This window comes from Loxodonta africana, chromosome 3 (assembly GCF_030014295.1).
Source record: "Loxodonta africana isolate mLoxAfr1 chromosome 3, mLoxAfr1.hap2, whole genome shotgun sequence".
NCBI classification, from domain to species: domain Eukaryota; kingdom Metazoa; phylum Chordata; class Mammalia; order Proboscidea; family Elephantidae; genus Loxodonta; species Loxodonta africana.
In genome coordinates this window covers 2,207,419-2,219,890 of record NC_087344.1, presented here as the reverse complement: position 1 = coordinate 2,219,890, position 12,472 = coordinate 2,207,419, and the positions used below count along the sequence as shown (strand labels likewise).

General features: G+C 42.4%; 1 protein-coding gene across 10 annotated transcripts in view; it reads right to left on the bottom strand.

Annotated features, from left to right (window-relative positions):
• Positions 1-12,472, bottom strand: part of LOC100661960 (zinc finger protein 883-like) — a 42,986-nt gene that overhangs the window by 8,287 nt on the left and 22,227 nt on the right. For 5 of the 10 annotated variants that reach the window (XR_010321155.1, XR_010321154.1, XR_010321153.1 and 2 more), the window contains 3 exons: positions 12,166-12,415; positions 1,823-1,949; positions 172-1,317 (listed from right to left, as the gene is read on the bottom strand). Coding sequence is in view for 7 of the 10 variants with exons in the window: in XM_064280157.1 (XP_064136227.1) it covers positions 172-275 (104 nt within the window). In the remaining 3 variants the exon portion in view is untranslated. Of the gene's footprint in view, positions 1-171; positions 1,469-1,822; positions 1,950-12,165; positions 12,416-12,472 lie in introns of all 10 variants that reach the window. The other 5 variants (XM_064280154.1, XM_064280152.1, XM_064280153.1 and 2 more) reach the window with 3 other exon arrangements.

Below are 12,472 nucleotides of genomic sequence, written 5' to 3'. Positions count from 1 at the left end.
CTCAGTATCTGACTCACATTTATAAAAATGTTACACTGTGAAAATTCTCTGAACACACAATTTTACAGCTAGATTTAAATATATGTGTGTGTGTGCGTGTGTATTTTAATGTCATGGCACATTAGGACTTTCTCATTAGGCACTGTTTTCTCTTGCATGAATGACACTCACCTCAAATGTCTCCTCTGGTTTTTACGCTGATCTTTATTGCCACGCGATTTGGAGATTTCTCCTAACATGGAGGACCAGCTGTTATTCTTCATGAATTGTACCATTATATGTTCAATGGATAACTTCTCTCCATCATTAAGGTTTCGAGAGACTAACTCAATAATTCAAGTTAAGGTTTACCATATGAAACAAAAAAGAAACAAATGATTAGGAGAAAAAGGCTGCTGTGAACAAAGAAAGACTTACATCACTGTGTTAGTCATCTAGTACTGCTATAACAGAAATACCACAAATGGACGGCTTTAACAAAGAGAAGTTAATTCTCTCACAGTCCAGGAGGCTAGAAGCCCAAATTCAGGGCACCGGCTCCAAGGGAAGGCTTTCACTGTCTGTCAGCTCTGCAGGAAGGTCCTTTAATCAGCCTTTCCTTGGTCTGGGAGCATCTCGGCACAGGAACTTCAGGTCCAAAGGACATGCTCTGCTCCCAGCGCTCTTTCTTGGTGGTAGGAGGGCCCCCTGTCTCTCCGCTCACTTGTCTCTTCATATCTCAAAGAGATTAGCTTAAGACGCTATTAATTTTTTATATCTCATCAGTTTAACTGCCACTAATCTGTCTTATTTCATCATAGTGACAAGATTTACAACACATAGGGAAATCACACCAGGATGTAAAATGGTAGACATTAATACAAGGGAATCGTGACCTAGCCAAGTTGACAGTTATTTTGGGGGGACACAATTCAATCCATGACAGCCACATTTTGCTGTTTCAGCACTTTTACAATGGTTAAAAAGCAGTTTACTAGGAAATACACCCATGAGGATTGACAGTGATGATAAAATAAATAGGTATAATCAGGAGAGCTAAGTAGAAAAATTCTGGATACAATACACGTGTAACACTAAAAGAGGAAAAGGATCTACATGACCACAGGTGTGAGAGAATTGCTAAAGTCAGAAAAGTAAGCTCATGTATCTGTGAAGTTATGTACTCAACCCAAAACAGACTTTTTATAGCTGACTGATTCAAATGTAATTCCCTCCATGCAGGGCTGCTCCTTCAAAAATTCTTGCTTTTCCGGTTCTCCCCAACACAGTGGCCCTGAAGGAGTTTTCTCTCTCCTGTCCTCAGATCTTTCCTTGCTTCTGCAGGAAAACAAATGTGTACGGCTGACATGGTGGTCACGGAGAAATGTGTATCATGAGGGGAGACAGTGAAGAGGGATGAACAGTTCGTTGACACTGAGCCAGTATTTTACTCTTTAGAGTCTCTGGAGATGGAGAGGTGTGATTTTATCTGCAGCAAAGCAATCATGTCAAACTTGTAATAAACACAGGAAAACTCTCTAAAAGGTCCCAAACTATAAATCTCTCAGTGCCACAAAGTGACCCCTGAATCCAATGTTTACATTTACAACACTTAAAGAGCCTTGGGGCTTTTAATCACAAGAGAAATGAAAACTCACTTTAATACATGTAGCGTTATGATCATGGATGTGTGAGCTCCACAGATCAAGGGACCGTGTGTGTGTGTGTGTGTGTGTTTGTAACAATTTATTCCCATTCCTCAGCCCACATACTGGAGCAAAGTGGATGAGTAAAATATTTTTGTTCACTAAAGGAATTTGAAAAAAAATTATGCCATTCTTACCTACTGAGGCCAGGTTTCTGAATGTTTCCAGCATCACATCTCTATAGAGTTTCCTCTGAGCAAGATTCAGCAAAGCCCACTCTTCTTGGCTAAAGACCACAGCCACATCCTCAATGACCACGGAGCCCTAAAATATCCCACACATTCTGGATCAGCAGCGTACCATGTACTACAATGTGTACAAGAATGAAGGGTGAGGCGGACAATCCTGGAGATCTGAGAATTCATAGGGATTTCACACAAGTACTGTCTCTCTAGGGTACAGTCATCAGCCTCATCCCTTCACTAACTACATTCACTTCCTCACTGATTGCATCCTGTCTCACAGACTTCCAACACTGAATCTCTCCACAGTTTGACTGTGACCAACTGCAGTCTTATTCCTCTCCTTATGATTTAGAACAGCTAGAAAATATACCAGAAAGTAGAGAAATGCTCTAATTCAGATCACCACTTTCTTCTGAACAATTTCACCTTCTTCCATAAAACTCACTGTACCGCTCAACAAAATATAAAGAACTGGCTGAAGTCACAATGAGGTATTAACAACTGGGAAACAATGAAGAATGGCAGTTTTTATTTTGTTGCACACAGCCAAAGGAGGACCAAATGCCTGCACAAACAGGCTGGTATCCCAAGGCTCTGTTGTTCTTATTGTTAGCTGCCTTTGAGTCGGTTCCAACTTATACCAACCAATGTACAACAGAGCGAAACACTGCCTGGTCCTGTGCTATCCTAGCAATTGTTATATTTACGCCCAATGTTGCAGCCAATGTGTCTATCCATCTTGTTGAGGGTTTTCTTCTTTTTTGCTGAACCTTTATATTACCAAGCATGACACCCTTCTCCAGGGACTGATTCCACCTGATAACATGTCCCACGTGTGTGAGACGTAGTTTTGTCATGTTGCTTCTAAGAAGCATTCTGGCTGTACTTCTTCCAAGACAGATTTGTTTGTTCTTTTGGCAGTCCATGGTATATTCAATATTCTCTGCCAATTCAAAAGCATCAATTCTTCTTGGGTCTTCCTAATTCATTGCCCAGCTTTCCCATGCATATGAGGCAACTGAAAACAACAGGGCTTCGGTCAGGAGCACCTTAGTCTTCATGGTGACAACTTTGCCTTTTAACACTTTGAAGTGGTCTTTTGCTGCAGATTTGCCCGATGCAACGCACGGTCTAAATTCGTGACTGCTGTTTCCGTGGGCACTGATTGTGGGTCCAGGTAAAATGAAATCTCTGACAACTTCAATCTTTTCTCCGTTTATGATGATGTTGCTTCTTGGTCCAGTTGTGAGGATTTCTGTTTTATGCTGAGGTGTAATCCATACTGAAGGCTGTGGTCTATAATCATCGTCAGTAAGTGCTTCAATTCCTCTTCGCATTCAACAAGCAAGGTTGTGTCATCTGAGCATCGCAGGTTTGTAATGACCCTTCTTCCAATCCTGATTCCAGTTCTCCCTCACAGAGTCAAGCTTCTCGGGATTCTGTGCTCAGCATACAAACTAAGTATGATGAAAGGATACAACCATGACACACACCTTTCCTGACTTTAAACCATGCAGTATCCCTTTGTTCTGTTCAAATTACTGACTCTTGGTCTACATACAGGTTCCTCATGAGCACAATTAAGTGTTCTGCAATTCTCACTCTTCAAAATGTTATCCATAATTTGTTATGATCTGTACAGTCGAATGCCTTAGCATAGTCCATAAAACACAAGTAAACATCTTTCTGGCATTCTCTGCTTTCAGCCAGGATCCATCTGACATCAGCAATGATACACCTCATTCCACAACAATTTCTTTTTTTTTTTTTTGTGCTTTAAATGAAAGTTTACAGTTTAAGTTAGTTTCTCATACAAAAATTTATACATACTGTTACGTTACCCTAGTTGCTCTCCCTATAATGTGACAGCACACTCCTCCTTTCCACCCTGGATTTCCCATGTACATTCAACCAGCTCCTGTCCCTTTCTGCCTTCGCATCTAACCTCCAGACAGGAGCTGCCCACTTAGTGTCAGGTATCTACTTGAGCTAAGAAGTACTCTCTTCACAAGTATCATTTTTTTTGTCTTATAATCCAGTCTAATCTTTGTCTGAGGAGTTGGCTATGGGAATGGTTTCAGTTGTGGGCTAACAGAGAGTCCAGGGGCCATGTCTTCCATGGTTCCTGCAGTTTCAGTCAGATAATTAAGTCTGGTCTTTTTACTAGAATTTGAGTTCTGCACCCCAATTTTCTCCTGCTCCATCAGGGCCTCTCTGTCGTGTTCCCAGTCAGGGCAGTCATTGGTGGTAGCCAGGTACCATCTAGTTCTTTTGGTTTCAGGCTGATGGAGTCGCTGGTTTATGTGGCCCTTTCTGTCTCTTGGGCTAATAATTTCCTCATGTCTTTGGTTTTCTTAATTCTCCTTTGCTCCAGGTGGGTTGGACCAATTGATGTATATTAGATGACCACTTGCTAGCTTTTAAGGACCCAGTCGCCATGCACCAAAATGGGATGCAGAACATTTTCTTAATAAACTTTGTTATGGCAATTGACCTAGATGTCTCCTGAAACCATGGTCCCCAGACCCCTGCCCCTGCTACTCTGTCGCTCGAAGTGTTTCGCTGTATTCAGGAAACTTCTTAGCTTTTGGTTTAGTCCAGTTGTGCCGACTTCCTCTGTATTGTCTGTTGTCCTTTCCTTCACCTGAGATAATTCTTATCTACTATCTAGTGAATACCCCTCTCCCTCCCTGCGGTAACCACAAAAGAATGTTTTCTTCTGTGTTTAAAATTTTTCTTGAGTTCTTATAATAGTGGTCTCTACAACATTTGTCCTTTTGTGACTAATTTCACTCAGCATAATGCCTTCCACAGTCATCCATGTTAGATGTTTTGCAGCTTCATCATTGTTCTTTATCGTTGTGTGGTGCTCCATTGTGTGAATATACCATAACTTGTTTATCCATTTGTCCGTTGATGGGCACCTAGTTGTTTCCATCTTGTTGGTATTGTGAACAGTGCTGCTATGAATATGGGTGCACATATATCTATTCGTGTGATGGCTCTTCTTTCTTTAGGATATATTTCAAGGAGTGTGGTCACTGGATCATATGGTACTACTATTTCTAGCTTTTTAAGGAAGCACCAAATCGATTTCCAAAGTAGTTGTACCATTTTACATTCCCACCAGCAGTGTGTAAGTGTTCCAGTCTCTCTACAACCTCTCTCCAACATTTATTATTTAGTGTTTTTTGGATGATTGCCAGCCTTGTTGGGGTGAGATGGTATCTCATTGTAGTTTTGATCTGCATTTCTCTAATGGCTAATAATAATGAGCATTTCTTCATGTATCTGTCAATGATGAATCTGCGAAACATCTCAAAACATGGATGAATCTGGACTCCACAACTGAATCTGGCTTGAATTTCTGGCAGTTCCCTGTCTGTACACTGCTGAGCCATTTTCGAATAATCTTCAGCAAAATTTATTAGCACATGTTAATAATGACATTGCTGATAATTTTCGCATTGTTGGATCATCTTCCTTTGGAATGGGTGTAAATATTAATATCTTCCAGTCGGGTGTCCAGGTACCTGTCTTCCAGATTTCTTGGGATAGACGAGTGTGCACTTCCAGAACTGTATCCATTTGTTGGAACACCTCAACTGGTATTCTGTCAATTCCTGGAGCCTTGTTTTCTGCCAATGTCTCTAGTGCAGCTTGAACTCTTCCTTTAGTACCATCAATTCTTGATTATATGCTATCTCATGAAATGGTAGAATGTCAACCAATTCTTTTTGGTAAGGTGACTCTATGCATTCCTTCTGTGCTCTTATGATGTGTCCTGCGTCATTCAGTGTTTTGCCCACTGAATCCTTCAATATTGCAACTTGAGCTTGAACTTTCTCTTCAGTTCTTTCAGCCTGAGAAATGCTGAGAGTAATCTTTCCTTTTGGTTTCTGTCTCCAAGTCTTCACAAATGTCACTAAAATACTTTGTCTTCTGAAGGCGCCCTTTGAAATCTTCTGTTCAGCTCTTTTACTTCATCATTTCTTGCATTTGCTTTAGCTACACAACATTCAAGAGCAAGTTTCACAGTTTCTTCTGACATTCATTTCAGTCTTTTCTTTCTTTCCTGTCTTTTTAATGATCTCCTCCTTTCTTCACATATGATGTTCTTGATGTCATTCCACAACTCGGCTGGTCTTCGGTCATTAGCATTCAATATGTCAAATCTATTCTTGAGATGGTCCCTAAATTCAGGTGGGATATATGCAAGGTTGTACTTTGGCTCTCGTGGACTTGTTCTGATTTTTTTCAGCTTCAACTTAAATTTGCATATGGGCAATTGACAGTCTATTCCGCAGTCAGTCCCTGGCCTTGTAATGACTGATGCTATTGAGCTTTTCCATCACCTCTTTTCACAGATATAATCAATTTGACTCCTGTGTGTATTTCATCTGGTGAGGTCCACATCTATAGTTGCTGTTTATGTTGCTGAAAAAAAGAATTTGAAATGAAGACGTCATTGATAACGCAAAATTCTATCACTCGATCTCCAGCATCATTTCTATCACCAAGGCCATATTTGCCAACTACTGATTCTTCTTTGTTTTCACTTTCACATTCCAATCACCAGTAATAATCAATACATCTTGATTGCATGTTTGATCAATTTCAGAATGCAGGAATTTGTAAAAATCTTCAATATCTTCATCTTTGGACTCAATGGTTGGTGCATAAATTTGAATAATAGTTGAAATAAGTTATCTCCCTTGTAGGCATATGAACATTATCACTGACAGCGTTGTACTTCAGGATAGATTTTGAAATGTTCTTTTTGAAGATGAATGCAATGCCATTCCTCTTCAAGTTGTCATTCCCAGAATAGTAGACACATCTGTCAATTTGTCATACCATGGGGGATTGCATGTTTCTGTCATGCTGAAAGCTATACCACTGGTATTCAAATAACAGCAGGGTCACCCATGGCAGACAGGTTTAATTGAAGATTCCACACTAAGACTAGGAAGAAAGACCCGGTAGTGTACTTCTTCACTTGCTGATGTGGCACGACTCAAAATGAGAATAAGCAGCTGCAAACATCCATTAATAACAGGAAAGTGGAATGTAAGAAGTATGAATCTAGGAAACTTCGGAATTGTCAAAAATGAAATGGAATGCATAAAGATCAATATTCTAGGCATTAGTGAGCTGAAATGGACTTGTATTGGCCATTTTAAATCAGACAAAAATGTGGTCTACTATGCTGGGAATGACAGCTTAAACTGGGAATGACAACTTAAATTGACTACATCTGTGGAAAGAGACAACAGAAAAGCTCAATATCACCAGTAACAACAAGGCCAGGGGCCAAGTGCTGAACAGACCATCAATTGCTCATATGCAAGTCCAAGGTGAACCTAAAGAAAATTAGAACAAGTCGACCAGAGCCAAAGTACAGCCTTGAGTACATCCCACCTGAATTTACAGACCATATCAAGAACAGATATGATGCGCTGAACACTAACCAAAGACCAGCCGAGTTGTGGAATGACATCAAAGAAATCATACACAAAAAAAGTAAGAGGTCATCAAAAGGACAAGAAAAACAGAAAAGACCAAAATGGATGTCAGAAGAGACTCTGAAACTTGCTCTTGAATATTAAGTAGCTAAAGAGAAAGGAAAAAATGATGAAGCAGAAGACTTGAACAAAAGATTTCAAAGGGTAGCTCGAGAAGACAAAGTATTATAATGCCATGTGCAAAGACCTGGAGTTAGAAAACCAAAAGGGAAGAACACGCTCAGCATTTCCCAAGCTGAAAGACCTGAAAAGAAAATTCACGCCTTGTGTTTTAGTCATCTAGTGCTGCCATAAAAGAAATACCACAAGTGGATGGCTTTAACAAAGAGAAATTTAAGTAGACTAAAATTCCAAATTCAAGGCGTCAACTCCAGGGGGAGGCTTTCTCTCTCTGTCAGACCTGGAGGAAGATCCTTGTCCGCAATCTTCCCATGGTCGAGGAGCTTCTCGGGCACAGGTACCCTGGGTTCAAACGACACGCTCTGCTCCTGGTGCTGCTTTTTTGGTGGTATGAGGTCCCCAACTTTCTGCTTGCTTCCCTTTCATTTTATCTCTGAAAGACAGCAGGTGGTGCAGGCCGCACCCACGGAAACTCCCTTTACCTTGGATCAGGGAGGGGACCTTAGGGTGGTGTTACAATCCCAGGGTAATCTCTTAACATAAAATTACAATCACAAAATGGAGGACAACCACACATGGCCTAACCAAGTTGATACAGATTTTTGGGTGGACGTAATTCAATCCATGACACCTTGTCTTAGTCATCCAGTGCTGCTATAACAGAAATACAAGTGGATGGCTTTAACAAAGAGAAATTTATTTCTTCACAGTAAAGTAGGCTAAAAGTCCAAATTCAGGGTGTCAGTTCCAGGGGAAGGCGTTTTCATCAATTTTCCCCTGCACTAGGAGCTTCTCCATGCAGGAATCCTGGGTCCAAAGGAAGCGCTCAGCTCCCGGCATGCTTTCTTAGTGGTATGAGGCCCCCTGACTCTCTGCTTGCGTACGTTTCATCTCTTGTTAGATAAAAGGTGGTACAGGCCATACAGCAGGGAAACTCCCTTTATATTGGATCAGGGATGTGACCTTAGTAAGGGTGTTACAATCCCACCCTAATCCTCTTTAACATAAAATTACAATCACAAAATGGAGGACAAGCACACAATACTAGGAATCATGGCCCTGACAAATTGATACACACATTTTTGGGGGTATGTAATTCAATCCATGACATTCCACCCTTTGGGTCCCCAAAAATCACATCCTTTCAACATGCAAAACATATTCACCATAGCATATCACTGCAAAAGTCTTAACTCCAAATCCAAAATCCAAAAATCCCTCTTCTTCTGTGAAATCTAGAATATGAGTTATCTGCTTCCAAAGGTGCAATGGTAGAACAGGCAAAGGCCAGACATTTCCATTACACATACGAGAAGTTGGAGGAAAAGAAGGAATAACCGCAAGCCAGCAGAATTCATTACATTAGCCCTCAAGGCTTTGAAAATACTCCCCTGTACTCTGAGACTATTTACACAATGGCCCGGCCCTCCAGACTCTGGGTATTGACTACACTGTTCAGATTCTGAATGCAGGCCCTTCGGCCCTGGGCTTCTGCTCCGCCTTCCTGGCCCACTGGCTCAGCAACTCTGCTCCCTCAGCTTTAGGCACAACATTCTCCAAGTCCATCTAAATGGCAACTCCACCCTTAGAAACACCAGAGGCCATGGCTCCTCCCTTTGAAACCTCTGAGGTCATGGCCACACCTTTTGAGGCTGAGGCAGCTCACCGTCTTGTATTCCTTGTGTCTTCAGCTTCTGTTTCCTGGTTTCTTGGCCCCTTGGCTCCTCGGGCCTCATGTCTGCATTTGCCCTGCTGGGGCAAGTGTTCCAAGGCTCTGTAGCTCCAACGATAAGTGCCTGGAGGCACCCTCCTCCAGGAAGCCCCAGCGCACAGGCACTCAGCTGTCTTGATCTGTGGGTCAGCAAGCCTAGCTCCACCAATAAGGGCCCAGAGGTACCCCACCCTACCAGAAAGCCTCCTGCACACAGGCACTTGGCTCTCCCACTCTGTGGGTCGGCTCCAGCGCTGTCTGGCACTGGTGTCCTGGTTCTGCTGCTGCCACTTAACTGCTGCTGTCGGTCCTCTGTTGCTCTTTCACACTACCTGCACCTTCTTCAGTATTAACAGTTCTTCTCGCTTCTTTCTGAGTCTTCTATCCGCTCACAGTTTCAAAACCACTTCCACATTTTAGGTATCTGTTAGAGCAACACCCCACTCTCGGTACCAAATTCTGTCTTAGTCATCTAGTGCTGCTATAACAGAAATACCACAAGTGGATGGTTTTAAGCAAGAGAAATTTATTTCTTCACAGTAAAGTACGCTTAAAGTCCAAACTCAGGGTGTCAGCTCCAGGGGAAGGTTTTTTTTCTCTCTCAGTTTTCTCAGCAATCTTCCCTCGGACTAGGAGCTTCTCTACACAGGGACCCTGGGTCCGAAGGACATGCTCTGCTCCTGGCACTGCTTTGTTGGTGGTATGAGGTCCCCAACTCTCTGCTTGCTTCCGTTTATCTCTTGTGGATAAAAGGTGGTGCAGGCCACACCCCAAGGGAACTCCCTTTACATCGGATCAGGGATGTGACCTTAATAAGGGTGTTATAATCCCACCCTAATCCTCTTTAACATAAACTTACAATCACAAAATAGAGGACAACCACACAATACTGGGAATCATGGCCCGGCCAAATTGACACACACATTTTTTGGAGGACATAATTCGATCCATGACATGTCTTGAGTTGCAATATTGAAGGATTTTATGGGGAAAATATTAAATGATGCAGGAAGCATTAAAAGAAGATGGAAGAAATACACAGTCACTGTACCAAAAAGAATTGGTTGACATTCAACCATTTCAGGAGGTAGCATATGATCAGGAATAGATGGTACTGAAGGAAGAGAACTGAGCTGCACTGAAGGCACTGGTGAAAAGCAAGGCTCCAGGAATTCACGGAATACCAATTGAGGTGTTTCAACAAATGGATGCAGCAACCAGTCCATGGAGAAGGGCTTCATGCTTGGTAAAACAGGGGATCAGCAAAAAAGAGGTAGACCCTCAATGAGATGGACTGACACAGTGGCTGCAACAATGCGCTCAAGTGTAACAACGATTGTGAGGATGGCACAGGACCGGGCAATGTTTTTTCTATTGTACATAGAGTTGGTATGAGTTGAAACCAACTTGATGGCTCCTAACAACAACATATTATACTTCTACACATAACTCAGATAAGATATTAAGTTTTTTTAGCAGGAATTCACGCTTGTAATAATAAAACCATTTAAAATTTAATCATTAAGAACCCAGCCGTTATTAAACGGTCTAACACACTTGTGCAAATCATAGAAATATAAATTAGAGGTCTCTTTCTCCACAAAGAGACCAGGGAGATCAGAGTCTGTACACCCATTTTATCTCACCAAGGAGAATGTTTCTAAAATAGCTACAATATTTAACACATCAGGGATTTTGGCATGACTTGCTAAATGTAAGAGTCTTTAAGAATCTTCTCAATGTTTAAGTAAGCTTTAAAGTAACTTTATATCAATTAAAATAGGCATTTCTCTTAGTTTGAGTTTATATCCATTAAACTGAAAAATACTCAGTAGAAACACCAAATCATCTAGAAATTTTCTTTCAGGGGAAACCGTAAACCCAAAAACTTAAATACACGCATCTCATACTTTGAGCTTCTCTAGCCAAAAAGCACACTTTTAGATTCTAATTCAAGACTACGGAGAACAGTCAAAAATTACAGGGAATAAATACCAGCTCTAGGCATTTTTTTTTTTTTTCTAGGCATAGGTGGAAGGACAAGGACCTAAACTGGGGATTCACGCTTTCTACACACCTGAAAGCCTCAAGGCAAAACCACTGGGGGTGTGGGGGAAACGGTCTGGAGCTGCCATGTAGGATCCAGCTGGACTCACTGTCCCCAGCTTCATATCTTTGGTGACATCCGGAGAGCACCAACACCTCCCAGGACGCCATTAACAGAGCCTTCACCTACAAACTCTTTTCTTCGTTTTCTAACCCAAAACACAGTGTGAGGGAGGAGCTGTAGTTTTAGAACTGCACAGGAAATGCTCCAGTGCTTGGGGGCGGGGGGGTGGGCTGGGTCAAGAAAACTGTTAGGAAAGACGGGACAAGGATGGCTCTGGAGGCCAGGGACTCACCTTCACAGCTAGAGCTGCTTCGTCTTCAGGTTCTGGTCAGGAGACTCTCCCATTCAACATAGAGCACCAAGGCCCATGGCAGGGATTTAATGCCCCATGGTGCCAGCTCTGAGAGTCACATAAGGAAGGTGACCCCAGGCAACCAAATCATGAGAAGTCATACATGCACAGAGGAATGGCCCAGTGACAGTGGAGCAGGGCCTTAGGATGCCTCCTAGGCCTCAGTCCCTTGGCCTCTGCCACCTTTTTTCTTCACTGAGGAACCACAGTACCGCAGCACACAGCTGGTCGCCTAACAATTCATTTCAAGCTTCACCTACGTATGGAGAGAATAACCCAGTTCTCTGTAGAACTGGGAAATCCTGGTGGCATAATGGTTAAATGCTATGGCTGCTAACCAAACGGTCGGCAGCTCGAATCTGCCAGGTGCTCCTTGGAAACTCTATGGGGCAGTTCTACTCTATTCTATAGGGTCACTATGAGTCGGAATCAACTCGACGGCACTGGGTTTGGTTTGGCTGGTTCTGTAGAACTCACCATTTCCTTCTCCAGCTTCCGGAAGTCTAAGGGAATGTTGTCTCTAAGCCCAGGGAACAAGCGACTTCAGGAAGAAGGACGGGAGTGGAAGCAGAGCACTGGGCTCTTTGGAAGAAGATGAGTAATGTTTGGTCCACACATCAGTCAGAGCTGTTGAAATCCTGACTTGTGATTTCTGGATTTGCAAGAGGGTCGTCCTAGGCACCAGCTGCCTGGACTAGACTAGTTCTCCCTGCACCACACCTGAGACCTGAAATGGAAGAAGGACAGGGAGGAAACAGTGTTGAGGAAGCAGGGAGTGACAGGT